This window comes from Candoia aspera, chromosome 12 (assembly GCF_035149785.1).
Source record: "Candoia aspera isolate rCanAsp1 chromosome 12, rCanAsp1.hap2, whole genome shotgun sequence".
NCBI classification, from domain to species: domain Eukaryota; kingdom Metazoa; phylum Chordata; class Lepidosauria; order Squamata; family Boidae; genus Candoia; species Candoia aspera.
In genome coordinates, this window is record NC_086164.1 from 691,745 (window position 1) to 718,434 (window position 26,690).

Genomic DNA, 26,690 nt, shown 5'->3' on the forward strand with positions numbered 1-26,690 from the left:
ATCCCGAGGCTGAGGAAGAATTGCGGGCAGGAGCCCCCCCCCCACTCTCCCTCATCCCGCGATAAAGAACCACCCTGCAAGGAACCAAGAAACCGCTTTATTACAATTTCATTCAGCATAATTTAAAAATAACTCCGTTAGTTGCCATACAAATGTACTTTAAACCGTAAAATCAGTTGCCAGTGTATGTTGAAGTACCACACGATGTCAGGCTCCCTGAACCTCAACTGTCATTCGAACCTACATCTCCTCCTGGAAGCCTCTTTCCCTGGAGACCAGCAGCCCCAGCAGCATCCGAGGGAGAGTCCAGTCCGCACATCATCAGGCGTGAGGGATGCACAGGAACGTATTCAGAAGACGTTTGGCAGTGCTAGTGAGACTAAGCTCTCATTAACATTATAACCTGGTTGGAAACAGTTTGTCATCGCTACATACCCTGAGGATGGTCAGATGTAGGGCAAAAGTTCAGGCCCAGAATCTTGGCCAGGGGCAAAGGGAAAAAGAAAGGAGACCACAACATGGCTACTATAGCAATCCAGTCAGATTTGCTTGCTGAGGATGAGAGTAACACAGGATTTGCTCCTGGGCTAAGTCCCTGATCTATCTGTGACATCAGCATCAATGCAGAGAGGACAGCTCCCAAGTATTACAATTCTACATTCAGGCAAAATTTCCTTGTCACTGGTGCACGTCAGGATCGCAGCCAGAATACAGAACATAATTAATTGGAAAGGGGGTTGGGAACAGAGCATTACATCTCAGCATTCTTCCCAAGGAGCATGCTGGAGAGGCTACTCATAGCCCAGAGAGAGATGCTGTGAAGCATCAGGCTTTTCTTAATCAGCTGAACATGGCCAACAACGGGCTCAGTCAGCTCAAGTTTCTTACTGTTGCAAAAGGAAAAAAAATGCTTGATGCTAAATAGTAATTCATGTTTCTAAAAGAAAAACTTGCATAATTGATTCTAAAGAAGGCAAAGTTAATATTTCAGGCAATGTTAGGCCCTGCTCATATGCATCTATATGGGTATCAATGGCCTAGAAATATTTAAGCTTCTACTAAATCAATGCATCAGTTTAATAGCACTCACACCTGAATGTTTAGAAGTAAGTTACTGAGTTTTATCTGCAAGGGCGAAAGGGGAACAGAAGGCACACAAAACAGCTGCTCCAAAGCGGCACAGCTTTTACAAGGCTTGATGGCAGGGAAAAAAGACTTTATCCTGCATAGCAGGCAATTTCTCACCCCAAGACTCATTTGCAAGGCTGAAGGGTAATCGTGGCATTTAATTAAAGAAAACACAGGAAATGCCAGTGCAGAAAAACCATCAGAGTGCCTGGAGGTCAGCCAGTGCAGAGTATGGTTAATCTAGGCCCAGTGTGTGTTTGGGGGAAAGGGAACAATGTGGGAGTCAATAGGCAGAACACTTTTTTATAGTTCAGCTTTCCAAACTCTGAAAACCAAAATAACTAACCCCGGATGCAGAGCTAGTCCAGACTTGTAACATATTCCACAAAGGACATAGCCTGGTTTTGATCTTACTAAGACCCTGTAGGGGTTGCTCATCCCTCACTGTCTGCAAGGCCTGTCATTATGCCTGCCTGCAATAATGGAGATGTTTTAAAATGTGTATGGTGCTTCTGAAAACTCTGTGACAGACTGATTCTGCTACTGGAAAGGCACAGCCCTACCCTACATGTAAGACAGGCGATTGGAGAGGGAACACAGAAGCAACATTGATGTGAAAGGCAAAGCAGATCGTTGTCTCCTTCTGAAAGTCTGTATCTTAGTCCTGTTGAGCAGAGAAACACTTGGCTTTGAAGGCATTCCCTAGCTTTAGGCTCCTCCACAGACGAGGCGGAGAATTATGTAAGAAGGGACACTGAGAAGTAACCGGGGAGGCTGATCCTTAAGGCTAGAACCAGTATGTTCGTTTCTGTTGGCTCAAAGCGGCAGCTGGACGGCTGGAGTATTTGCTGAAAGAAATTTCTTTTTAAAGCCACTAGTGCAAGATGCAATTAGTTTAAGGAGATGGCCTGCAAACACCCGCCTTCAGTCTGCGCTATGCTCTTCTTGCTGACTACAACAGAAGACACTTCTTGGAGTTCTTCTTGGTCACAGGATAGAGAACGGCACGCACAGCTTCCGCAAACACTTCCCTTACCCCTTCCTGGTTCAACGCTGAGCACTCCAAGTATTTGACTGCCCCAATCTGTTTGGCTAGCGAAGTACCCTGCTGGGGTGTGGTAGGGCCCAGGCTTTGCTCCTTCAGCTTTTTCACGGCCTCTGCATTACTCCGCAAGTCCCTTTTGGTACCCACCAGAAGAATTGGCACATTGGGACAGTGGTGGGAGACCTCAGGGTGCCATTTGTGCCGCACGTTGGCGTAAGAGGAGGGGCTACCGATGGAAAAGCAAATCACAAAGACGTTGGTCTGCGGGTAGGAGAGGGTGCGCAGACGGTCATATTCCTCTTGGCCGGCCGTGTCCCAGAGGTTAAGGCTAACCATCCTGCCATCCACCGTCATCTGAGCACTGTAGTTATCAAATACCGTGGGGATGTACTCCTCCGGGAAGGCATTTGTGGTGTAGCTGATCAGCAGGCAGGTCTTTCCCACAGCTCCATCACCAACCACCACACACTTTATCGTCTGCATTCTTTTGCTTGGAAGAGTCCTGCGCAAACAAAGACGCAAGTCAGAGGAAAGGCGATTCATGTATGAAAATCCTTTCTGAACTGCCCAAAGAGCCACCTGGAGACTTTGCAGGAGATGTAAATCCAGAAGGCCAGGAAGGGTCACTGCCTTCCCAGCTCCCTGGGGCTGGAGAGTTCCCTGTCCTCTGCTGCCGCTTCCTATGAGAAGCATCACCACCAGAGAGAGCACACCTGCAGGGAGCACCAGAGAGCAGAATCTCTCTTCCTGCCCTGCCAGAAAGAACGCCGGGCCTGCAAAGATATACATGCATGGTAGATCTCTTCCACTGACCAGCAAACAAGGGCTGCTGAGTTGTCCAAACCTGGGGTTTGTGTGTAAGCACTGGATTGTAGTCACAAACCTAATCCCCCCAGGCCAGGCTCTTTGAGGGACCACCTCTCCCCAGTTACATCTACCTGTCTCTCGCAAGGTCTGGCAGGAGAGGTATGTGTCAGACCCCACTGGCCAGGGGTTTTGTTGGGTGGGACCTAAGAGGAAAGCCTTTGCTGCCATGGCCCCTGCTCTGCAGAATATCCATCCCCCCAAGGTGAGGCTGGCCTTCCAGAAGGCCTTCAAAACATGCTTTTGTCAAGTGGCCTGGTTCTCCCATGATAGAGGGGAACCTGCTTAGATGGTCACATGATATATTTATTATTCCAATTTCTATCACCTCCCATCTCCCCCCTAAAAGGGGGACTCTGATGGTTAAATGCAACCCACTCTCTAGCGTGTTTTTTCACCATTTTGTTTTAACCTTTTAAAATTTATTTTGGTTGTATTTTAATGTTTTTTAATGGATTTGGTTTGTTTTATTATGTATGCTACCCAGAGTCACTATGTGAGACGGGTGGCTACAGAAATGTGATAAATAAATAAGCAAATAAATCCCGCATGCAGAGGCTTGAGGATCATTTGATCAAAAGGTGTATAGGGTGCGAGAAGAAAAAAAAAGTGGGGGGAGATCTGTGGCCAGGGGTAGGCCAAGGAAATAAGAAGGGGAGAAGCTCATAACAAAGGTGCCAAAGAGTCCGTGACGTTACTGTTTTGTCTTTTGTATCTTTTTCTTAGCATTTTGAATGGCAAACTGCTTTAGCTGCCTAAGAAAGAAAGAGGTATGTGAATAGACCAAATCAGTAAAAGAGTGAACCTCAGTTCCAGTAAGTAGCTCGCTTCTCAAAAGTTACCTAAGGATGAGCAAAGACCAGACCAGAAGGAGCCAGAAGCAATTAGAGAACAACCTCAACCCCAGAAAGTTACTCTTTCTACCAAGTTTTTTTCCCCATCCTGTTAACTCAGCTCTGACACACACATTGCCCTGAATCAATTTATCTGATCTGTTTTAAAAGCTTCCTATAAGTAATAAATATCACAGCTCACTAAGTTACTTTGCCCCTGCCTATGCTGTCAGAAAAGTCTCTTCCTCATGGACCTGAAGCTCTGGCCCTGCGCACCCCAGAGTAAGCCACTGAGGGTTTCCCAAGATCTTCTGAGGACATACATTTAGTCCCTTACCAAGAGAACTAGAGGAGCAGAGATGCCCAGTCTCAAAAGTGTTCTACCTCACCACCTTCAAAAGTCTGCTGTCCCAGCATGATCCAGCATCCATTCCAGCAGTCTGAGGCAAAGAGGATTTTAGATTTCAGCACGGGTGGTGGAAGCTCAGAGCCCTTCTGGCTGGAGCTACCACCAGAGGCCTCCTGCGAATAAACAAAGAACTTGCACAAAAAGCCAAGAGCAGATTATCCCTAACAATGACAATTGAGCTTGGACAGAAAATCCACATTACCAGGCCATGTGAGAAGTTCAGAAGGAAAGCAGATCGTAGCAGGCCAGGTTGCTCAGAAGGGTTTTCAAAGTAGAAAAAAGGGGAAGGCTCGGATTCACTGAAACAAAGTAGGGAAGAGGAGGTTCGAGTCCATCTTCCTGTACAGCAATTCACAGCATTTTCCAGAGCTGAATTCTGCCTCACAACATGAACCAGGTGGGGATGGCCAAACTAGCTCAAACAAGCAACGGCTTGTCAGACTTTTCTTCAGGAGTTGCTACTTAATTCTCAAGTCACCGTTTCCTGCCAAGCACAAAACCAGCCTAGAAGATCACCTTTCCCAAAAGAGCAAAGGCTGCACAACCAAACAAAAAGTAAAAACTCAATTATCTCTTTGCAACCTTTGTTTCAAATCCTTCCCTGGAAGCTAATTTTCCAGTCTATGATATCTCGGGGGGGGGGGGGGGGAAGCCCATGGCGATTCCATTCACACATCATCAGTTCTGTTCACCGGAGTTTGCAGAATAAGGCACAGTGGCTTAGTCCACACATAATACTCAGCTGCAAATCACGGCTTACAAATCAGAACAGCTTGGTTCACATGGCATGCTAAGCCACCAAGCAAACAAGCAAGATTATGAGGTTGTACTAAATGCCTCCACAGGGCTTAGTCCTCATGTCTGCAGTACACAGCGCAGAAGCCAAGCTTAGCGTTCCTGGACACTCACAACACTCTAGTGGCTTACATAAAACATCTGCACCATCTGCGGACAGCTTACATCTTATTTTATTGAATGTTGCTTCCCCAAAAGGCATCCTGCTGTTTAATGAAGGGGGTGAATGCTTGCTACTGAAAAGAAGCTACTGAAAGACCAAGAAAAGTACCAATGGCAGGAAAGGGGCCTTGTTTCAGACTTTGGCTGCAAAGAGCTACATACTTCCAGTCAGCATTGCAAGAGCAGGTGAGGTGGGAAAGGCAACTCTCTGGCTCTCCTACCTCCTTGAAAAACTGTTGGGGTGCAACCATCTTGGCCATCCTGGCTGCCGGGCCCCCAGATGGCGCCAGAAAGGGGAATGAATCTGATGGAAGGTTTTACCTATCCTCCTATTGCACGTAAAAACGTTTGCACTGGAAAGAGGACAGATCAGAATTTGCTAGGCTGAAATTCCAGCCTGGCCCCTCAAGTTCTGTTTAGGCTTCAATTATGCGAGGGCCACTATTCAGCCAAGCCAACCATCTGCGCATCTGGCGTTCCTCCCTCGTTCGCTTTGCCCAGCAACGGTGTGCCGATCCAGACTACTTCAGCCAGTGCAAAATGTTTTCCCGGCGCAGCGTTTGGGGGCAAACGGCTCAGCACGGCAAACCGCGCCGCGAGCAGCCCCGCAGCAACAGCCTGAAATCCGCCGCCCACCCCGGAATAACCGGACCCTAGTGTTTCCTGCCGGGGGAGAGAAAAGCGGGGGGGGGGGGCAAGGAGGTTCTCCGCAAAGCAGACGCCCCGCCAGAAGCCCCCGGGGGCCTCCCCCTCCCCCTCCCCCTCCCCCTCCCCCTCCCCCTCCCCCTCCCCCTCCCCCTCCCCTCCCCTGCCTGGAAAGGGCGGCAGCCGGCCCGAGGCACCCCACCGCTCCGGCGACGGGCAGCGCCGCCTAAAGCGCAGAAAGGCTCGGCGGCCAGGCGGCCTCCTCCCCGCCAGCGCTTCCCTCTTCGCAGCGGACGAGAGGCCGCCGGGGCCCCGGAGGACCCACGCACAGGCCGCGGTGGGGAGGCGGAGAGAACCGTCCCCGGGCCAACTGCCCTGCTGCGGAGGATGGGGCCTGTAGTCCAGGCAGGCCAGCGCCACCCGCGCCCGGCGGAGGGGGCCCGTCGTCCCAGGGGATCCGGGGACCAAGCCGCGCCTTCCGGCCGGCCGCCTCCCTAAACGCCGCTGCGGGGCCGGAAGCAGCCGGTCGTTCGGGGACGGCCGGGGCGGGCCACCAGGGGGCCCGGCCGGGGCTTACCTCGGCCCGCTCGCCTCCTCCCTCGCTGGCTTCCGGGCTGGGTCCCGCACAGCCGCCGCCGCCGCCGGCCGAAGTGGAGCTGGAAGCGGCTGTGGGAAACCGCGCCCCCGCGCCCGGCCCACGCACTGCGCATGCGGCCTCACTCCCCGCCCCTCCGAGGGGGAAAGCCAATGGCGCGATCCGCCGGGGCCTGCTGGGAAGCGTAGTTCCTCCGGCCCGACGCTCGCGCCTACGGTGGCCGCGAAGAGTCGCAGGGAGCGTCCTTCCCTCATCGAGGGCGGTCGCGGGGTTCGCGCGCCCCGCCCGCAGGTGGCCGGGGAGGGAGGTCGCCGTTTGGCGCTGCAAAAGCCCGGCGGAGCCAACGAATTATTCGCCTTCCTGTGGCATTAATACTAAAGTGGCACCCGTGCATTAGCCAGCCTCTATTATTCTGTCTTTGTCTGCATCCATGGAGTGCTGCGTTAGCATCGTGTTGGCCCTTCGCAAGAGATAAAAGCTGCCCTGACTTGAATTTGGGGCATCGACGGATTTATGAGCATCACCGACACGGCAGGGCCCCCCCGTAGCGCCCCCTCTCCCTGGGATGAACTTGAAAGGCTGGCCTGGCTGCCCGTGAACGGGAGACCGTAGGAAAAATCAGTGGGCTAGACTAGGCAGTGAAAGGAGCACCTGGGGAGGAGGCAGGCCAGCAACAAGACCAAAGGCAGGATTAAGATCAAATAAACGTTACCAGGAAAATGATACATCCCTGGTAAATGCCAGGAGGCTACATTACCTCAGCACCATTGTGTATTAATAGTACCACGTTCATCATCATTTCATTTTGCAAGCAACACTCCCAGCAGTTGCAGGGGTTTTGTTTTTTAGCATTGTTAATGCAAGGAGAAGTGTTCCATCCTGTCATGTGGGCCCTGCCAGCAGGTTTCTCACCTAAGAAGCACCCTCTTCAGTGCCACTGGCGACACCACATGATTAAAGGGATGGCGGCTGCACAGGAGTTGTGAAAGCAGCACAGACCCACACAACCTTCGTCCCTGTGGACAGAGGAGGTGGTGGCAGTCTTTGAGACCTTATTTCTAAGCAGCCCAAGCAGTACCCAAGCAGCAGGAGATAAATTCCTACAAACAGAAGGAGCTTCACTGGATTTACAGCTGGGCCTCTTCCTTCCTTCAGGGTGCTTATGCCTTTTAGTGAGATGCGTTTGGCTGAAAAGGTGCTATGGGACTTCTGATGTCTTGGTACTGTGGATTAACATCGCCCTCCTCCTACAGATTCATGGATTGCAGCTTTGGAGACCTGGCCTGGCACACCTGGATGCCCAGAACAATGGAGAGGGTTTCCTTCCTGGGTGGCTGCTGCACAGGTAGAGACCAGCTGCTTTTGCGACGGAGTTTGTAGATGGTGAGCATGTGGCTGGCTGCGGTCCTGGGTGCCCCTAGTTCATGCTGGGAAAGAAATCCAATCAGGAGCATGGCTGCATGAAGTGCTTGCAAAGCCTGGGGTGGGGGGGCTCTACACAGCATACACCCCTCCTGACACGAGTCAGTCATAGTGCACGCTCACTGGCTGGATTGCCAACATTTTCAGAGAGGGCTCCAGTGTCCTCATATTGAATGAAGTTGTTTTTATTTCATGTCAAGGAAGGGCCAAGAGGCCCCTACAGGGACAAAGTGCTCAGTGGTGGGGATGTGCCCACCAGGCTCCGAGGTGGTACTCCCTTCTGCAGCCCCAGAGACAGCCTGGCTCCCTCCTGCCCATGAGCCTGGGTTTGGCTCAGTTGCTGCCCGCCCAGGCTGGGCTTCCCCCTCAGTCCTCGCCGTCTTCCTCAGACCAGCTCAGACTGTTGTCCGACTCGTTCGAAGGGCCTCCCTGGGTTTCTGGGGAGCCGCCTGTCATGGCATCAGGCGGTGATGGCTGAAGGGCCATTCCTCGGCTCTGCAAGTGCTCCAGCCTAGCCCAAGTAATGGGGCTGTCCTTCCTCAGGGCAATTTCCACCTTGGAAGGCAGCAGGTTGGCAAAGCTCTTCTCCACACTGATGACCTGGAAGGTGGGAGGCCCAGCAGGAGGACCGTGTTAGATCAGGCAGGCAGCCCCAGTATCTGCAAGGGCTGTTCTGGTGGCCACGGTGGGGACAGGATGGGAAGGCACCTGGGGCCCCACAAACAGGGGCCACCCTCCCTGCCATTCTGGGTAGCTCTTTCCAAACCATGGAAGAAATGAGAGCCAGAACCCTTCTTTGGGCCCAGGTTCTCTCTCCCAAGGTGGCCTCGAAGGAAGGGAACCAGCCCAGCCAGCCAGCCAGCCAAACATACCCCCCAGAGATCCAGCTCGGCCTGGAATATCCTGTCTCCCTCAAAGACCACCCGGATGTCCAGCTGCAAGAAAAGAAGAAGCCTCCTCAACCCTGAGACCTGCCACAGGACCTCTGTCTGGTCCTGGAACAGGGATCTCCTTGGCCAGCAGCTGTTCCCCCAGCAGCCCTGCCTCCTTACCGCCGTGCAGTTGGCCTTGACAGAGCTGAGGTGGGGCAGAGGGGTCTTGGCATAGATGGTCACCATCACGTGGCTGCTGGTTTGGTGCCAGTCCTGCCGACAAGAGACCAGCTTCTTGTCCTCCTGTGCTGGCAACAGAAAAACAGCCAGTCAACCTTCCTGCCCTCTCCTATTCAGGGAACTCCAGTTCGGAGGCCAGTTTCCTTCCAAACTGCAGCCTTATAGGACCGCCAGCAGCATCCCAGGGTGGCCCTGAATGGGGCAGGTGGGAGAGAGGCATCAGTCCATTTCCTTCCTTCTAAGCTGCAGGAGAGCTAACTTGCCTGAGCTGCGCTCTTAAGAGCAGCACCAGGTACATCCTGCCACCCTCCAACCTCGCCAGGCTGCTGGTGGGGTTTCATATTTGAGGGCACTCCTTTTTCTCATTCACCTGAGTGCTGTTTCTAAGGAAGGGGCACCTCCTGCCCTGCCCCAGGGAGATCCTGTTGCTAGAAGGTTGGCGAGCAAACGCCGGCCAAGTGGGGGGCAGGGAGCAGGTGATGCCAAAGGTAGCACTGCTATGGGAAAGAGGAAGCAGTTTTTCTGGGAAGTCTGAAAGATGTTTGGTGGTGAGACACACAAACACACACTGCTGAAGCACATGGCTTTGCAGGTAGCCAAAGCAATGGCTGGTCAGATCCCTCCCTGCACGGGCAAGGCCTGCCTCCCTGCCTGCCCCTGGCTGCAGACCAGGGTGCTGGGGAGAAGACCCTCACCTGCTTTTTCACCCAGGCATGCTTCCCCCTGCTGCAGCCCTTCTGCTCCAGGAAGGTGGCAAAGTCCATGGTTTTGATCCCACAGCAGCTCCAGTATTTCATGCTGGACAGTTCCAGAGAGGACAGGGCAGGACGGGAGACAAGCAGAGAGTTCGGGCCTCCGAATTTGGGCAGATACTTCTTTGGATAGCCAGGATGCGAATCCTCCCCCTCCCGTGCAGTTCCAGATGGCTCACAACCACCGGGTAAAGCATCCGTTTAACGACAGTTATTAAAAGACAGTGGGAATGGCCAGCATGTCATCTGCTTGCCTCTGCTCCCCTGTGAGGAGGAGGGCGCACTTAGGGAACAGGGAGCGCAGCTGGAGCAGTCTGGCCTGTGTGAGCCAGGTACTGAGATGGGGGGGCCGGCTGGCCAACGGGGGCAGGAAGGGAACTTGAATGACACTGGGTCCCACGGCAGGGAATCTCCCCCCTCTGGCCCCGGCTGGTGGGCATCCCAGCCCAAGGCAGAGACATTTGGGAAGGGAGGACAGTCCAGGGGCCCTGGATGCTCACCCCTCGTGGAAGACAGGCACCCCTGGGTGGGACAGGCAAGTCTCCGTCTTGCTCTCCTCCCCCTGGTAAACCTGAAAGGGGAGCCGGGCAGGAGAAAGGATCAGCCGAGCAGTCAGGAAGAGGCAGCCTCTGGAGCAGCCAGCAGCACTGAGCTCTTCCAGCCCTGCGTCTCCCTCCCTCCCTCCCTGGCAGTAAGCCCCCTCTTGACCAGCATCCCGTCCAGCTGTCCTGTGCTGGGGAGGCGGGCTCCTTCCCAGCCCAGCCAGGGTTGCGGGGGTTCAGAGGAAACTGGAGGAAGGCTGGGCAGTTCATGGGTCTGGCGGGAACGTTAGAAGCCAAACAGCCCCAACCTGCAACTCACCGCCTGGCAGCCAGCGTTTCTGCAGGCCATGCTGGTGGTCACCTCTGAGCCGCCACCTAACAGATGCCCAGAAAACACAGCTCTTCGGTGGCCTTGCAAGACTTCCGGAGCACAGAGCCCTAGCCTGCAGGCAGGCCAACCACTGCTGCTCGCAAGGGACCCTGTCCTGCCCCACGGCCCCTATGGACTGGCAGTGGTCAGAGGCTCAGGGCCTTCTCCAAGCCAGCACCTGCCAGCCCGGTCCGGTCAGGTGAGTTCCTGGCATTCTCAGCCAGCTCTGCCCATGGCCTCCCCTGGTTCAGCTGCAGCTACAGCTGGCCGGACGCACAGAATCACAGCAGGGCCGCCTGCTGACGCTTGTACCCCCCAGTCAACCAGGAGGAGAGCGGCCTCTTGGGCAGCTCAGCCCCCCCCCCTCATTCTGGCTGCATCCTTCTCCAAGCAAGCCCTGCAGCGTTTCCCACCGGGGCTGGCCGAGCCATGCGGGGCAGGTTGCATGATGGGGGATGCATCCAGCTTCTCCAGGATTTGCTGCAGCGTCTGAGCCACCTTCACCGGCAGCAGCTGTTTGGGCTCATTGGAGCTGGGGCCAAAGGAGAGAGGAGAGAGGTCAGAATGTGCATACTGAGGATCCAGTTTACTGTTAAGCCTTGGCCAAAAGGGGTGCCAGCACCTGTTCTTCTGCCACCCACCCACCCCATGGATTGGTTCCTTCCTAGAGAGCATAAGTCACTGATGGGGCTGAGAAGGTTCTGGCATTAGGGGGAAGCAGCTGCAGCAAATAAATGGAACCTCCCCACCCAGAGGAAGTATACCTGTGAAACACAAGGAGGTTTCAGCTGTGTCCTGCCCCAAAGCCCCTGGATGTCAGGACCATCAGGCTTCTGACCTCCAGGGCAGTCCTCGTCCCCTGTAGGAGCCCTCAGCCCCCTCACCTGGGCCTCTCCCGCTGCAGCATCTCAGCGGACTTTGGCCCCTGGACAATGACTTCAGTGCGGGCCTTAGGTTTCGGCTGGGCCAAGGCCTCCTCAGGCTCTGGAAGCTTCTCGTGGCTGTGGTAGCCTTTTGTGCAACCCTTTGGGAAGAGATGGTTCTTATTCTACTTTTATTTCAAATGCCTCTCTGGTCCGCCAGCCTTACAAAACTTGCCTTCTTTCTTCCTTCTTACAAAGGAAGCAGTCTGCAATTAAGACACTGAACTCCAGAGTCCTAGCTGGGTCCTGAGTTTGGATGGTACAGGATGCTTCTGAGCTCCTGTCACACACCCTCCCCTCCCCACCAACCCCTGCCAACATATTCCAAATGTGCTAAGGTAGGGATGTTTGTCAAATTGAAAATGCCACTGGAAAAAGAGACCTCTCAAATAGGTCTGTGCAGCAGGAAGCCTACAGGGAGCATGTGCGGCGCCTGCGCTTCAGTGCTTCATGTGCATCAGTGAACCCATGCTCTTGTAGGATGGACATTTTGCACCCCACTATTTCGTAAGCATTATCTACCTTTATAGAGAGGAATTCAGAGAAGTCGGTGGTCCGTTTCTTGCAGCAAGACCAGCCCTGGAAGTACAACCGCATGTAAGTCCCCACCTTCTCCAAGCACAGGAGCCCCCAAACAGGCTGGGCATGGCAACCAGACTGTTTTCCCACTGCCTGGCAGGGATAGCAATGCCCCAGAGGTGCTGCTGCCCTCCAGTCAACATGCACGCTGCCTTTCTGCCTGAAGGATGGGCAGGGTCCCCATCCGAGGAGCAAAAAGGCTCCTTGCAATGGCAGAGCGGGCACCTTGACGTGGAGGGAGGGGGACAGAGCAGCGGACCCTCCACTCAGCTGGAATGTCAGCCTGTACAAGACCCTTCTTCTTCTGGACATACTCTGCCCCATTGCTGCAGGTCCACCCATGCCTGGCTCCGTAGGGAAAGGCGGTGGAAGGGGGGCATGCGACATCCCCGCTGAGCCCCCATCCATCCCGTGCAGTTGGACCCACTCACCTTCAAGGCATCGTGGAAGATGGGGAAGCCTGGGTGGTGGAGGCAGGCATCTGAGGGCAGAAAACAGGAGGGGGAGGGGAGGGGGATGACTTCCAGCAAGTGCCCCCCACTCTCCCACTCCATTCCGCTTCCAGGCTGTAATGGGGAGGGAAGACCTACACGGGCAGTACCAGAGCCAGGGTCCGTGGCTCTCCCCTTCCCCAAAGCTGTGACTTCAGACAGCCCCACCTCACACTGGTGCTTCTGGCCAGCTCCAGGCTCAGAGGCAGGGAGGGTGAGCCCTGCGGTGGCACCCTCCCCAGCGTGGGGCCTCAGCTCCCCGGATGCGCCACCCACTGACCCAGGGTTGTCAGCAAGTCTGCATCACCTTCCCCTTATAAAGCTGCCGCCCTCCCCGCTCTCCTGCCTGCTGGGCATCAGCTCCCCAGGTGGTGTGTGTGTAAGGAGGCCCTCCGTGCCCCTTCAGCTGCAATGGACTGCTGCTGGGCCAAACTGCCATGCCTTCCACCCCTCTTTGAAAAGCGGAGAATCCCAGGGTGGGAAGGAACCGTGGAGGTTTTCTAGTCCAAGCCCAGGGCAGGGACCCCATTCTGGACCAACGGCTGTCCAGTCTTTGCTGGAAAACCTCCAGGGGTGGAGCACCCACCAGTTCGGGAGGCAGCTGTTCCCCTGCTGAAGGATTCTTACAGCCAGGAAATTCCTCCTTAGCGCAAGTTTGGATCTCTCATTGTGAAGCTTCCAAATGTGCGCGTCTTGTGGATTTAAAAGCACAAGGACGAACCTCTGCCAGGATTAGGCACCCAAAACAGGTGCTCGTCCTGACAACTGCCCTCCCCATCTCTTCCACACCCACCAGCAAATGTCTGCTGAATTTGATCGGGTGCTCAAGCCCAACACCCCGTCCAGCATTTCTTCCACAGAAGGAGCAGGCCAAGGGTGGTTGGGGAGAGGGAGTGCTGCACACGTGCCCACCCCCCTTCTCCCACTTCCTTGGGCAGCTCTGGCCAGTGGCTGCCTCAGGGACACCTTTGGTCTGCGGTGCTCAGCAGGGAGCCTGAGTTGGCTCCATGTGCATTTCCAGGGTTCAAGCAAGTTCAGGCCAGGCAGAAAATAAAGAGAGTCTGCCTCTCACACTCTCCTTTGGGAGCAGCATCACCAGTTGAACTGTCTAACAGGTATTGAAGGCACAAGTCAGGAAAAAGCGGTGCGCGTGTGCACGCACACACACGGACACACACACACAGACCCACATTGTGCATCCCGGCTGGCATGAAGCAGATGCCTAGCGCAGGCATGCAACGCATTCCACCCAGCTCCAACTCCTCCGGTGCCACCCCTCCTGTGCCAGCCACCAGCCAGGCACCTCCCTGCCCACGTACCTGGGGTGTTCCTCTTGGGGTCAAACCTCTGCCCGCAGCCCTTCCTGTAACACAGCAGAGCCATGTCTCAGTCTGGGACAGGCTCCGGCTCAGGCACCCTCGGACAGACCTATCCGGCCGGGCAGCTGCGAGGCCAGGAGGCCTGGCTATCTTTAGCAGCAAGGCGGGAGGGCTGCAAAGGGGGCAGAGGCAGCCCAGAAAAGGGCAGGCAGCTGCTCCACCACTCAGGGTCACAAGGAGAGAAGCAGGCAAGAGCTGCAACCTGGAGCTGGGCCAGGTCCCCCTCCCTGGACAGGCGGCCGAGCTCCATCTTGCTGCCCTGGGGGGGCCCTGCTCTCCGCCTGGGGTTCAGGCTGCCAGCTGAGGGGGGAGGGCACAAGGCTGTTCTCAGAAGCGCATTGGGCTGCCTCCAGTTGTGGCTGCTTGTTCTCCCTGCTGCCCAATACAACCCACACCCCCACCCTGCCCACCATCCTGATGACAAACAGGAAGAGAAGCAGTGAACAAGCATCCCCACAGAAAGGGAAGACAGGTTCTGGAAACTCAGGTTGTTTCTGGTTGGTGAGGTCCCAAACAAATCCGGGCATTGCCAGAAAGGGAGGAAAATCCATTGTCTGGGCCACTCCCAACCTTTTGCCTCTTCTTTCTCAATGGCAAAGAGGGGAGACCAAGAGCCCCCCCCCATTTCTTCTTGACCGCAGAAGTGGCCTTCATGGAATCGAGAGGCCAGATCCAGTTCGTTCCTTTTGTCCCTCTGTTTTGTGCCACCCTCTTCAAGCCGGAGCAGAGCAGAGGGAGCAGGGCCATCCACCTCCAGCAGTCTGGCTTAAGCCGAGGCACCTTCCTTGGTTCCTCGTCGCCTTTCCAAGAGAAGCCAATCCAAGGCCCCAAGCCCAGAGGCATCAGTTTGTAACCGCCAGCCAGAACTGGAAACCCGGGCGGTTAAGGAGCCTCCTTGGAGCATCTGGGAGAGGCCTCTGACAGCTGGCAGAAGCAGACAGCATAACTGGACGTAGAGCTATGGGGGATTGTCTGGGACCCTGGCTCTCATGAAAGCCTAAGGGGGTGCAGCAGCGTCTGGAAACGCCTGGTCAGACCCAACAACTAGGGGTGTGCAGACCAGCAGCCTAGGACATCCCAGAGCCTAACACTCCAGCCAGGAAGCCAAAACAGAACCGGTGGGAGGGGCCGGTGGAGTTGCCAGCCTTAGCAAAGGAGTCTGCTGTGTTCTCACAGGCGCCCTGCGCTCAACTGGCTCTTCAGGCAGCTTAGCCCGGTTCCACCTCAAACCCTTTTACTCAGACCTGATCTTGCATGTGAGGCACACCCACTTCCCTTTTTTGTCCCATTTAATACACCCCAACATGTGTGCTTCTGATACTTTTGCACCACCCCAGACCCAAACCTTCCTCACCTGTCATTTGCAGCCAGAAACGTACATACCACGAGCGGTTGATCCTGCTCAGAATGGCTTGGCGAGTCTTGCAACCAGCCGGCCGGGACAGATTGGGGGCTTTTGAGCAGCGCGACTGCCCCCTTTTCCTTCAGCCTATCCAGTTCATAGAAGGCCCCACAGATATCTGCCCTAAGGGGCTTCAGACAAGTTCCTGCGCAACCAAAAGTTTTTCCAGTTTGCCCTTAGGTGGAAGGCAAGTAACCATGAGCTACCAAGCGGAGTCCCTGCACCACTTGGCTCATGTTACTGGTAGGCTGTTAAAGCAGTTTCCCAAACGTGCTAGAACAGCAACTCCCAGAATTCCCAGCCACCCTCCCAGCAAAGGTGGACAGGGAATTCTGAGACAGAGCTGGAGAATGGCCGATTGCTTTCACAGGAGCAGGAAGAGGCTGAGGGATGGGGATCTGGAGCTTAGATCTTCTCAACAGGAGGAACAGCGTGGCTGCCACTTCCAAAAGAGGCAGATTTCCCCCCCAGTAATCAAACATCAGAGATGGGCCAACCCAGGAGACATCAGAGACTGACACAAGATGAAAAAGTCTTAAAATCCCTTTTAATAATGCATTCCTATAACAATCTTCAGACAAACTCAACCTGTTAGTCGACGATTACAGCTCAGGTTCACACATTTACTTCTACACAAGACAGGTAAAGTTAGGGTTATACAAACAATTGCTTCAGCTGAGTTTTTTTTAAACAGGAAACTTGTGTTTTAAGTTGTCCAATAGATTGTACTTCTCTACCAGTAAAAAATAAAGAATGGTACAACACTGAATAATTCATCCCAAAACCACCACCACCACTATCTAGCCCTCTCGGCTGCCCCAGAGAACTATAGTAAAGAAAAAATGGTCCAGAGGAAAAAGTAAAAAGCTACAAGTTTTAAAAAAAACTATTCCCCCTCCCCTCCCCCTCCATGATATGCCACTTGTAGCTATGGCCCCGCACGGAACCACAGGCCTTACCCCAGTGCTCTGAAGAACAGCCCTCAGAGGACGGGGGGAGAGCTGACCCAGCTGCCAGCTGCAGCCCATGGTGAGGGGCTTGGGGATGGGAAGAAAAGGGGTTGGGGTCCTAGCTCGGCCTCACACACTACACAGCTACTGAAGCCTCCCGGGATCCACTTTCACATTGCGTGCTTGCAGGAATGCACCCCTTGTGGTGTCAGCTACACCGTTTACAAATATGACCAGACGCCTCTGGCCTTGGCCAAACTCCTGGGTTTCAAGAAGAGCCAAGGGGTCTTCTTGACAGGACAGCCAGGCACCGGACCCTTTCCCGTTAGTATCGGCGACGCTTGTTAGGGCCAAAATCTCCTCCGGGAGCGCCCCGGTTGAATCCTGGTGTGCTCCCTCCCATGGTTCCCAGTCCTTCCATGGCACTGCTCTGTCCGAAGCGATCGGTTGGTGGTGGAGGGGTCTTGTACAGAGGGAGGGAGGGAGGGAGAAGAAGAAAAGATCTGAGTTAGAAACACCACCTGAGGCCCAGGGAGATCCCACAGGAGTTCTTTCCTGCTTTATGAAGGCACACAAGGGGGCTCAGAGGCAGCAACAGCAGAAGCCAGCCCTACGCCTGGCCCCATTTCCATGTTCAGAGAACGGCCTGATCAGCGCAGGGGGACAACACGCTAAGGACTCCGCTTGTGAGACGAGCGTACTCGCGCCACTGCCTGCCTGTATGCTTTAACCTCAACAGCTTCTCAAAGCGCAGCATTTAGTGGTTCCCTCCCCCCCCAAATAAACACAGCCTTCGCTGTGTACAGACACCCACAGAACCAACCAGAATGCTGCATCACCCCATATTTGCAAACCGCTTAAGATGTGGAAACCCAGCTGGGTTCCTAAAACACATCAAAACTATAAGAGTAACAGCTCCTGAAGGAGATTCTACACCCTCAAAGCCTTGGATGTTTACGCTGCCCAGCCCTCCATGACATGTCTGTCGAAACAGATGGTAAGGATTCTCCCAAGCCAGTTTATCTGCTTAAGAAATAAAAATTACCAATGGACCCTGCTTCGAATGTTGCAGCAGCTAGCCTTCCCCACAAAAATAGCTAGTGAAAATTAATGTACAAGTAGAAGCACAACTGCTCATGAAAACACTGTCCCATCTCAGGTCTTCCACCTCCCACCCACGAGGACAAGAACTTGGTTGATCTCACCATTCCCATGGCTCCATCAGGGATCATTGGTCCAGGTCCAGTCGCAGGCGGAGGGCCCGCAGGGACATTGGTGCCCATGGTCCCCCTGTTATTCATACCTATTGCACCTGGAAAGCAAACAGGGATCTCTCCTGAGGCACAGCCAACCCCAAGGACGAGGCCACCCCTCGCCCTTCGGGACCCCCCAAATGGCTGCACGCACACTGGCCCCCCTTGGAACGGCAAGCTGCTGATCCCACAGCCGCCTTCCAGAGCAGGGGACTCAGCTGAAGCCTTGCCCCTGCTCCACCCGCCGCCCAGCTCCAGGCTGAAATAGTGACTGACAGCCATTGCCCAGAGAAAGAGAAAACCTCCTCTAGCCCTCAGCGGGCCTAGGCCATCTCTCCCACTTACCTCCCATCCCCATCTGCCCCATTCGCATGTCAGGAGGTTCTCTCTGAAACAGACAGACAAGCCTTGGATGATCCAATTCCCTTGAAGTCAGACATGACTGACTGCCTCCCTCCCTCCCCACCAGCAGACAGGCCCCAGCTCTGCCCACCAGCCTTCCCTACCGCATCAGGGAAGGCTCCCTTAAATCCCTCCTGCTGTCGCCTCATCATCTCTTCCTGCTGTCGCCTCATCTCTTCCTCCCGGCGCCGGCGTTCCTCTTCTTGCCTGCAAGGGAAGCTCCTGGCTAGTCTCTCTGCCTGAACAGCCACCCAGGGATTATGCCCCCTCTGGATCTCTCAGCAGCTGCTCCGCGGGCAACGGAGCTCATCATCTTCAGTTCCTCAAACAGGAGGACCACATCAGCTCATCAATCAAGCTAGAAGTCGCTTAGCTGGGAGACTGGAGCCAGTAACAAACCCCCAAGAGCTCCTAGTGAAGGTTTCCACTGCTAAAGAATTTTGTATTGTATTTATTGATAGCTTTTCCACCCTGCTTTATAATTCATTCTGCAACTTCTACTGGAGCTGATGTTGTCAGTCTACTGCCCACCTGAGTTCCAGCTGTTTCCGCTTCTGCACCTCCTGATTGTGCAGTTCCTCCATGCGCCTGAGCTCTTCCTGGCGCCTCATTAAATCTGGAGGAACGAACAGGAAGACCGTTTCACCTCCTCTCACTCCCAGCAGCATGTAGTTGCCAAAAATGATCACCACAGCAACAGATACAATTCCAGCCCTTACCTTGCCGCATCAGCATAACCTGGTGCTCGTGACGAGCTGCCTCCATCTCCATCTCCAGCTTCTCCCGGGCCTCCTTAATATTGCGGTCCACTTGCTCCTGCTGCTGCTTCTCCATCTCGATTAGGGCCTTCCAGCGCATGGCGTACTCGTACTCGAAGGAGCCGGGCTGTGCAAAGCGGGGAGGCTGCTCACGTTCCCTGCAGGGGCAGAAGAGAAAAGTCCGCTCACTCGGGAGATCGCGGTCCGTGAATGAAAGGCAAGGGGCTGGGATAGAGGCTGGAAGCACTGAGTCCGGAGGCAAGCATCTCCCCCAGACACGTTTTCAAAGGGAAAGGATACAGCAGGTGAACTCTAGCAGGCTCTCTCAACCTGGAGCCTGCTGAATTAGCAGTGACTGAAGCTCCAGGACCTCCAACCCACCAGGAAATGACCAGTTAAAGAGAGATGAACTATGGTGTGGATGCCGAGGAAAACACTTACTTCAATTTTCACACCTGCTTTAATGAACATAAACCCAGCACAGCAACAAAACCAGCAAAGGCATCTCCCATCATGACTGCATGCTGGGCTGAGCGGCTCTTTAAGAACATCTGTTTCCATCACAAAGGGGCGCCACTGGTCATCTCCCTAGCACCTACTTGTGATATTGCTGGTTTTTGATGACCAGCTTTTCTGGCAACCCCTCCTCATCATCATACTGGTCCATGGGCTCCACCGTCACAGGCCGAGGGAACCTTGAAGAGAAATTTGAGAATGGCAACATCAGGGCTAAAATTAGAGTCTTTAGTATCCAGCGGGTTTTACCTTTCCCGAATGACAAAGGGTCTTTCTTTGAGGTAGCAATTGGTGCTTCAAAGCCATTAGGGGCAACCAGGAGAAAGTCAATTATCAGGATCAAAGCATCTAGCTACCCACTACAGATCTTAAGATCCTGCTCTGGCAACCGGTCTCTTCAGCCACTCAGCGGTTTGTCTCAGGTTATCTTGGCCTTCTTCCGGGCTCAGGCGTGTGGAAGGAGAAATCAGCTTCCTAGGTAGCTGACCCAGGCGCGCACATGCAATGCCTCATGGGCTGCACTGAACCAGCATTTCTAAAAGAGGACAACGCAGGCGCTGTGTGCACAGTCCCCAGAGGCAATGATTATTCACCAGTAGGGACGAGCAAAGTTGCACAGTCCCCCGTTTATGTCTGCGGACACAGGCAGAGAAGATGGCTTAAGCACTGCCCTCCCCGAGTATGTGCCCTTCACTGCCCTCCAGCTACAGCCCACCCCTCTGACCCAGAGGTCCTCGCCCACGCTTACGTAGTCAACAAGAAGGACCCCTCGCTACATCTGTCCAGGGCTTTTCTGGCAGCCGGTTTTCCCGAGAATTCCACAATGCCTTTTCCAGACGGCCGGCCTCTGTCGTCCACAATGACCACAGCTCTCTCGACTTGGCCAAACATGGAAAAAGCCTCTTCCAGGAGCTCATTAGACACAAACTGTGGCAGGTTCCTGACAGTCAGCGACGCGCTGTGGCAAGCAAAGCGCACACGCAGCTGCTTACCACGAAGAGGCATGTTGTCCAGCTCTACCTTTGCAATCTCAGCCAAGGTCCGAGTTTCCTACAGGCAAAACACATACACACACAGAGTAGATGAAAGGCATCTCTGGGAAGAATCAGGTTACAGTATTCTCAAGAGAGCGGTTTACCTGGGTTTTATCCTGTGCAGCTTGAACTTCCGCTTGGGTTTTAAAACCTAATCTACCCATATATATTTCTTTTAGGCTTCTGATTTATTTATATTCTAGCCCAAAGAATGGTCGTTAGGCGGATTAAAAAAGATACAGAATAAAATATGTAATATTCCACTTCATAAGTAATCAGCAGCAGAAAAAGCTCCAACATATGCCTGGCTCCCGCAGGAAAGAAGGCCTAAGCAAGCAGACCTGGCAAGGCTGTTCACCAGACTTTCCAGCTGAGTGTTTTGTGTAGGACATTTGCTAAAGCATCACATACGCGGCAGCCAGTTTTAAGAATCAACTTATTCGTCCAGTGGCTTGGTACTGGAGGAAGTGGCAACTCCTTTCTTTGACAGAAAAGACAGTCACAGGGTAGACGATGCCTGCTTTGCCTCACACTGGGCCCTACTAGGAAGGTTAAAGGTTTGAGGGATTCTGGCCACCGGCCATTAATTTAGCCCTCCGGAGACTTCCCATCTTTGAAGTCATTCATTGTAAAAAACTGAAGATCTCTGGAATACAACAGAGCAGGCCAAAATTAGCAAGGGAAATTTTAGAGCTAATGGCCATCAAGGAAGCTGCTAAAATAATCTCAGACAGCTGCGGGGAGGCAACAAACACCTTCTGCAGGGTCAACAGCCAGAAATCTGGTTTCACCCAAGATACGACGTGTGGGTTCTATGCTGCTCAGAGCGTAACGATTGTGCTATTCAGACCCAGTCCGGTTAGCCCCATTTCCGCCTCTGGTCACTCACCAGCCTGATGAAGCCAAAGCCTTTGTCCTTGTGAATGAACACTTCGCCAGCTTTCCCGTATTTCTCAAACATCTTCCTCATCTCCTCCTCGGTGATATCAGGGGGCAGGTTGCCCACAAAGAGGCGACTCCTTTGGGTGAAGGTCTTTTCCCCAGGTTTTCGGAAATTCTTCAGGTCAATTGTCAGGCCTTCATCTGAGGGGAGGAAGATATGTCCGTTTTACAAAATTGGGGAACAAACAGTGACTATGAACACACTCCAGAGTACAATGATCAGAATATTAACGGCACCCTCTAGCACCTTCAGCTTGCAGCCAGAGAAAAGAGCCGCCAAGAACTGTGACTGCCTGACCATACGGAAGCTTCTGACCCTGGAAGATTATCCCACTGCAGCCTTTGCCCTATGCATTGCCAGGCTGCAAATGCAACTACCACACATCACAGCAGCAGCAAGATCAGGTCTAAAGCAGCTGCATCTTATTTGCGAGGGAATGCTAATAGGAAAGCATTTCAGCTCTCCCCTGCAGGCAATAGTAAAATAGTTCAGATGCTAGCTGACAAATACATTACACGGTTCTTAAACTAGTTACAAGGCCCAGCACTGATATTGGTTTTACCAAAAGCTTTACGGAGTCTGTATATCCTTGCAATGGAGAGAGAGAGACTAATCCTAAGATGTGAGAAAGTACAGAATAATGCGCCAAAGGTACATCGAAGTCCAGGGGGAGGCAGAGCCCATAGAGAAGCTAACCGGTTTAACCGAGTGACCAAAACTTGCAATATTGGCCAAAGACATCTCAGAAAGCTAAGCTATTCATCCCTATCTCCTCTTTAAATAATGCTTCTGATCACTGTAGTAAAGGTAAAGGTTTCCCTTGACATTAAGTCCAGCCGTGTCCGACTCTAGGGGGCGGTGCTCATCTCAGTTTCAAAGCCGAAGAGCCGGCGTTTGTCCATAGACACTTCCATGGTCATGTGGCCAGCATGACTACACGGAACGCCGTTACCTGCCCGCCAAAGCGGTACCTATTAATCTACTCACATTGGCATGTTTTCAAACTGCTAGGTTGGCAGGAGCTGGGACTAGCAACGGGAGCTCGCCCCGTCACGCGGATTCGAACCACCGACCTTCCGATCAGCAAGCTCAGCGGTTTAACCCGCAGCGCCACCGCATCCCTGATCACTGTAGGGTTTAATTTTTTCACAGCGAATAAGAAAGCACATTCTTCCATCGCCAATAACCCAACCAGCAGATTCTGTCAGTCTAACTAATCTAGGCTGAATTAATGACCGGAAATAGTAGCAACCGTGCCTTACAGACACCGATTCCCAATCTGGCTTCCATGTTTGATGTTGGAAGGTGGGGGGCAAGTGAAGGAGGAGCGTGACCTAGGCTGCATCCAGTCAGTGCCATTCAGACTCTCAGGAAACCCCACCAGACCTGGCCAGCAGATTGACAGCCCTACCGTGTGCTTCCGCATATGGGGACCCTGCCTTCCATCTGCAGCTCAGCAACAGGTTTAAATGGATGGTTGCAAGCCGCCCTCAAATACATTCTGGAGCACGGACTTCCAGGGAGCGACCCCCCGCCCCCGGGGCCAGGGTTCCGGGTCCTACGGGGGACGCGCCTGCAGCGGCCCGCCCGAGGAGCGCGCAAGCCCCCGGGGGAGGAGGGCTGCTGCAAAGGGGGCGAGGCGAGCGCCCTCGGCCCCGACAGGAAACTCACTCTGGCTGTTGACCTGCTGCCCGTTCGCGGGGGCGGCCTGCGGCTGGTGCGGCTGGTGGTGCTGCTGCTGCTGCTTCCGCGGGGTGTGATTCTGCTTCTCCATCGCGAAGCCCTTGTTGCCCTGCATCCTTCGCCTGCGCGGGAGGGCCGGGATCCCTGCGGTAAGGAAGCAGAGCGCAGTCGCTCCTCAGGGAGAGCCACGGCTGCGCTCCGGGCGAGAAACGGAGCCGCCGTTCCCTGCTCCGCGCCCGCCAGGCCTCGCGGCGGACTACAACTCCCAGCGCCCTCCGCGATCAGGCCGGCGGGTCTCTGGCGGCCGATCCGCCGCGGACCGGAGCCCAGAGCCTCCCAGCGCCGCCGGGCCGCCGCCCACGGTCCCCGGGGAGCCCGCCGGGCCGCGGCGCGCTTCCCAGAACCCGGGAGAAGGGAGCGAGGCCGCGCCGCGCCGGAGGGCCGGGCTCGCCCTCGCCGCCCCGCGTTCGCCCCACCGGCGTCCGGCGGGGGAGGCACCCCGCGCGCTCGCCGGGTGCCGGGTGCCGGCCGCCCTCCGCCGTCGAGCCGCGGCCTCCTCACCTCAGGCGAGCCGACGAGAAGGCGGGGGGGGGGTAGGAAGGAGGAAAAAATGGGGGCGCGCGAGGCCGGAAACCGTTCTCTCGTGCGTGCTGGCCCTGTCCCGCCCTCGCCCGCGTTCTCGCGGGCCCAATTGGCTGAAAGGCCTCCCCCGACCTTCCGCTAAGTGGCCGCCAAGCTTGCCGATTAAAGGCGACAGCAAACCGAGCTGGCCGTGGCGCGCCTGATTGGTCCGGCTCTCTGCTCCCCCAGCCCGCGCAAAGCTCAGCCAATCAGCACTCGAGGCGCTTTCATTCAGGTTTGAGTGAGTGGTGAAAAAGGGACAAAGGGGCAGGAAAAGGGAGGGGGCGAAGAGCGAGCGACGCGATGGTTGCGCGGGGTCCGCGCAGGCGCACGAGAGAGCCTGTAGCTTCTTAAAGGGACTTCACCCCCAGCCGGGCGCAAGTACAGCTGTCTGCCGGCAGGGGCGCTAGGGCTAGGCCGCTTACCTGGGTCAGCTGGAGCGCGATCCGGGAGGGGCGGAAATAATGCCTATTCAAATATATGCAAATCACATGCGGAGCTTTGCTCCCGATCTGCTTTATGGCCAGGACAACCGGCGCCTTGTAGAAAAAAGGCGAGAAGCCGCGCAGCGCGATCCTAAACTATTCTCCTCACATTGAAGGCCAGAGTTAAGATTGCCATGCGTGCAGCAAAACTCAATGCAAGATTGCTCAGGTTGGCGAGGAAGCCCACCGAGTTCAATGCAGCTGTTTCCCAAAGGGGCAGGGGAGGAGCACAACTTTGCAATGAAATCCTCTCCCCAGGGCGTCCCCACTGCGCTCAGTGGAAATCAGCCTGCCAGAATGCAAACGGGCCTTCTTCTTCCAGGTGTCACCTGGAGAGTGCCCAGAGCCTGTGGAGTTTCCAGGAGAAAGCGAAGGCAACAATACTGCTCTGCAGGTGGGCGGTGGGGATCACAAAGCCCATCGCTCTACCAGTTCTTGGTAGCCTTACAGATGGGCCTTGGAAGGTTTAGGGCCAGACACAGTTGATCGGGGCCAATGAAAAAATGGTAGAAAGTAAGACTGCAATCTTTGGCACCATCACTTCAAATGCATCTCATTCCCCTGAATTTGATCTGCCTTTCAGATCTATGAGATCAGGATGAACAAGTGACTAATCTCTTAGCAGCTTCCGAAGATGGGCTATTCTGAAAATAGTATTCATTGCAAGCCCTCAGACTATGTTTACAAGTTAAATCCACAGGAACTTCATATTACATTTCTGTACTGCCGACTCAATACAAATTTCTTGGTAGCTTACCACGAAAATTAAGAAGTCCACAATCTTGATGGGACGTCTTCTGTGCTGAAAAAAAGGTTACCCTGATATTGCTCCTTTTTCAAAACTGTGTGTGATTACACAGGCAAGAAATGGATTGTATCTTTAAGCCTGTATTTCTTATTCTAGTCAGTGCTGATACATCTAATGGGCACCTAACCCTGGACCTCCACTTAACAGAGGGTAAAAGAGAAGTAATTGGCTGATTCCCTCAGTACTATGCCGGGCTGGGACTGGGAGAGGAGCATGAAGCAGAGGGGTCTCGCTGCCCCCACCCCATATCCCAACTCTCAACTGACTCCCCTCCCCACTCCCAGCACCACTTGCCCACAATTGCCCACCCAACCCACAGAGCCCTGTTCAACCTGCTGGGCTAAGCCCTGACCATGTCCTAGGGGCTCAGACGGGGTGGTGGGTAAACCATGGTTAGTGGCTTAGCCGTCCCCATAAGCTCTGGTCTTCCCATCCTTAGAGCAGCTCCAGCTACCCACTTCCCTGGCAACAGCAATGGGGCCAGCTCTTTCTCCCACCCACCCTTTGCCCCAAGGTTGCTATCTTAAAGTGCACATGAGCCATTCTGGAGAACAAAAGTGGCAGGTGAAAGAGGTTCCTGCCCTCTAAGGACCACACAAAGATAGAAAGATTTGCCAGAAGGATCAGGGGCCTAGTGGGTGCCCTTTTGTCTGATTTGAGCCAGCCCAGCAATATCAGGCAGTGGAAACGGGCAATCGCTTTTGCAGAGACCACCTCATGGATAGAAGTCGCTTCAATCTCCCATTTCAGGTTTTCATCCTGCTAAAGCCCTGCAGGGCTCTGGAACTAAATAATAAAATATCTCAAGACTTTTTTAGCCTCCAAACCACCCTTTTGCTATTCTGGACAGGATCCCCATGCAAGTCTTCTGCCAGGTCACCAGTTGGGTCTGGCAGTCCCAACTGTTTTGAACGGTAGATGCTGTTTTGCCAACTGCTCACTTACTGACCAGAAAATGTGCATTATGCTAACACGCTTGCAAAAAGGTCTCCGGAGACAGAATTCTCTACTCCCTGCGCCGCTCTGTCCCTGGCCTTCAACCGCTACTGAAATTGGTCCCCTCTCTGCAGCCCCTAGCATCTTTGCAGCTTCTGGGACCCCCTGCCATCTGCACGTGTGGCAGAAACTGGCTGGCCCTAAGAGCAGCCCTCCCTGGAAAAGCAGCAGGAAATGCCACACACCTAGAGGCCGTTGCAGCAGGAGGCTGGCAGAAACAGCAGGGAGGGGAGGCAGCAATTGTGCACCCCCACCTTGGGTTGTGTGCCTGTTCCCCCTCTACTCTTGGAAACACCATTCCTAGTTTGTACGCTTAGACTGGTGGCAACAGCAACTGGCAAGGGGAGGGTGGAGAAGTGTCGAGACATGCTTTGGGGTGGAGCTTCTCCTGGTGCAAGATCAGTGCGTGCAAGTGGGGGATTGCGTTGTGCATCTGCTGAGCCAAGGCAGGCGTTCTCTGCGCGCCTGAACTGGCTCCTTGGTTAGCTAGGCCTTTTCGCAAAGCAAGACCCTCCAGGGTGCCTCATCCAGATCCTCTTTAGTGTCGTAATTTCCTCTGGAGGGGATGCCGAGGCCCCTCGGAGAGCCGGCCCATCTTGCCTCCCTCCTGGGGGGAGGTGCCAGCAGTGCAGAGAGGAGGACCCTGCTGAGGTCCAGCGAGGGGCCGGGCCAGCCGGTCTTCTGGCTGCCCTCTTGGCAACCAGGGAAGAGCCTCTTTGAGGCATCTCCCCAGTGTGACTCCAGGGAGCACAGCACTCACCAAAGGCTGCCTCTCTCACATGGAGAAGCCTGC

At 54.5% G+C, this 26,690-nt stretch overlaps 3 protein-coding genes across 3 annotated transcripts; all 3 read right to left on the reverse strand.

Moving 5' to 3' along the window:
* Positions 1 to 81: 81 nt before the first annotated feature.
* Positions 82 to 6,566, reverse strand: LOC134504268 (rho-related GTP-binding protein RhoG-like). Its single transcript, XM_063313397.1, has 2 exons — positions 6,459 to 6,566; positions 82 to 2,675 (listed from the first exon to the last, which is right to left on the reverse strand). The coding sequence occupies exon 2, from the start codon at positions 2,654 to 2,656 to the stop codon at positions 2,081 to 2,083; it is 576 nt and encodes a 191-aa protein (XP_063169467.1). The 5' UTR covers positions 2,657 to 2,675; positions 6,459 to 6,566; the 3' UTR covers positions 82 to 2,080.
* Positions 6,567 to 8,264: 1,698 nt separating this feature from the next.
* Positions 8,265 to 14,268, reverse strand: ITGB1BP2 (integrin subunit beta 1 binding protein 2). The gene is made up of 11 exons (XM_063313344.1): positions 13,987 to 14,268; positions 12,608 to 12,657; positions 12,120 to 12,176; positions 11,559 to 11,698; positions 11,088 to 11,206; positions 10,624 to 10,679; positions 10,263 to 10,333; positions 9,706 to 9,808; positions 8,951 to 9,073; positions 8,771 to 8,833; positions 8,265 to 8,498 (listed from the first exon to the last, which is right to left on the reverse strand). Exons 1-11 carry the CDS (start codon positions 14,048 to 14,050, stop codon positions 8,265 to 8,267), a joined length of 1,080 nt encoding a protein of 359 aa, XP_063169414.1. The 5' UTR covers positions 14,051 to 14,268.
* A 1,705-nt stretch (positions 14,269 to 15,973) lies between these two features.
* On the reverse strand, positions 15,974 to 23,680 carry NONO (non-POU domain containing octamer binding). The gene is made up of 11 exons (XM_063313623.1): positions 23,549 to 23,680; positions 22,976 to 23,131; positions 21,251 to 21,444; positions 20,076 to 20,377; positions 19,411 to 19,506; positions 18,773 to 18,969; positions 18,585 to 18,669; positions 18,158 to 18,260; positions 17,997 to 18,039; positions 17,604 to 17,710; positions 15,974 to 16,861 (listed from the first exon to the last, which is right to left on the reverse strand). Exons 2-11 carry the CDS (start codon positions 23,100 to 23,102, stop codon positions 16,724 to 16,726), a joined length of 1,392 nt encoding a protein of 463 aa, XP_063169693.1. The 5' UTR covers positions 23,103 to 23,131; positions 23,549 to 23,680; the 3' UTR covers positions 15,974 to 16,723.
* Positions 23,681 to 26,690: the final 3,010 nt, after the last annotated feature.

Bases quoted from the DNA above. Each gene is read 5' to 3' on its own strand.
- LOC134504268 (XM_063313397.1), bottom strand. From the start codon at position 2,656: ATGCAGACGATAAAGTGTGTGGTGGTTGGTGATGGAGCTGTGGGAAAG.
- ITGB1BP2 (XM_063313344.1), bottom strand. From the start codon at position 14,050: ATGGCTCTGCTGTGTTACAGGAAGGGCTGCGGGCAGAGGTTTGACCCC. The intron at 10,334-10,623 runs GTGAGTTGCAGG...CTCCCCTTTCAG, and splicing joins GAAACGCTGGCTGCCAGGCG to GTTTACCAGGGGGAGGAGAG. The intron at 9,074-9,705 runs GTGAGGGTCTTC...TTGCCAGCACAG, and splicing joins ATGCCTGGGTGAAAAAGCAG to GAGGACAAGAAGCTGGTCTC.
- NONO (XM_063313623.1), bottom strand. From the start codon at position 23,102: ATGCAGGGCAACAAGGGCTTCGCGATGGAGAAGCAGAATCACACCCCG. The intron at 21,445-22,975 runs GTGAGTTTCCTG...TCCTCCCCTCAG, and splicing joins GCAGCAGGTCAACAGCCAGA to ATGAAGGCCTGACAATTGAC. The intron at 19,507-20,075 runs GTAAGCGTGGGC...TTTCTCTTCAAG, and splicing joins GGGTCCTTCTTGTTGACTAC to GTTCCCTCGGCCTGTGACGG.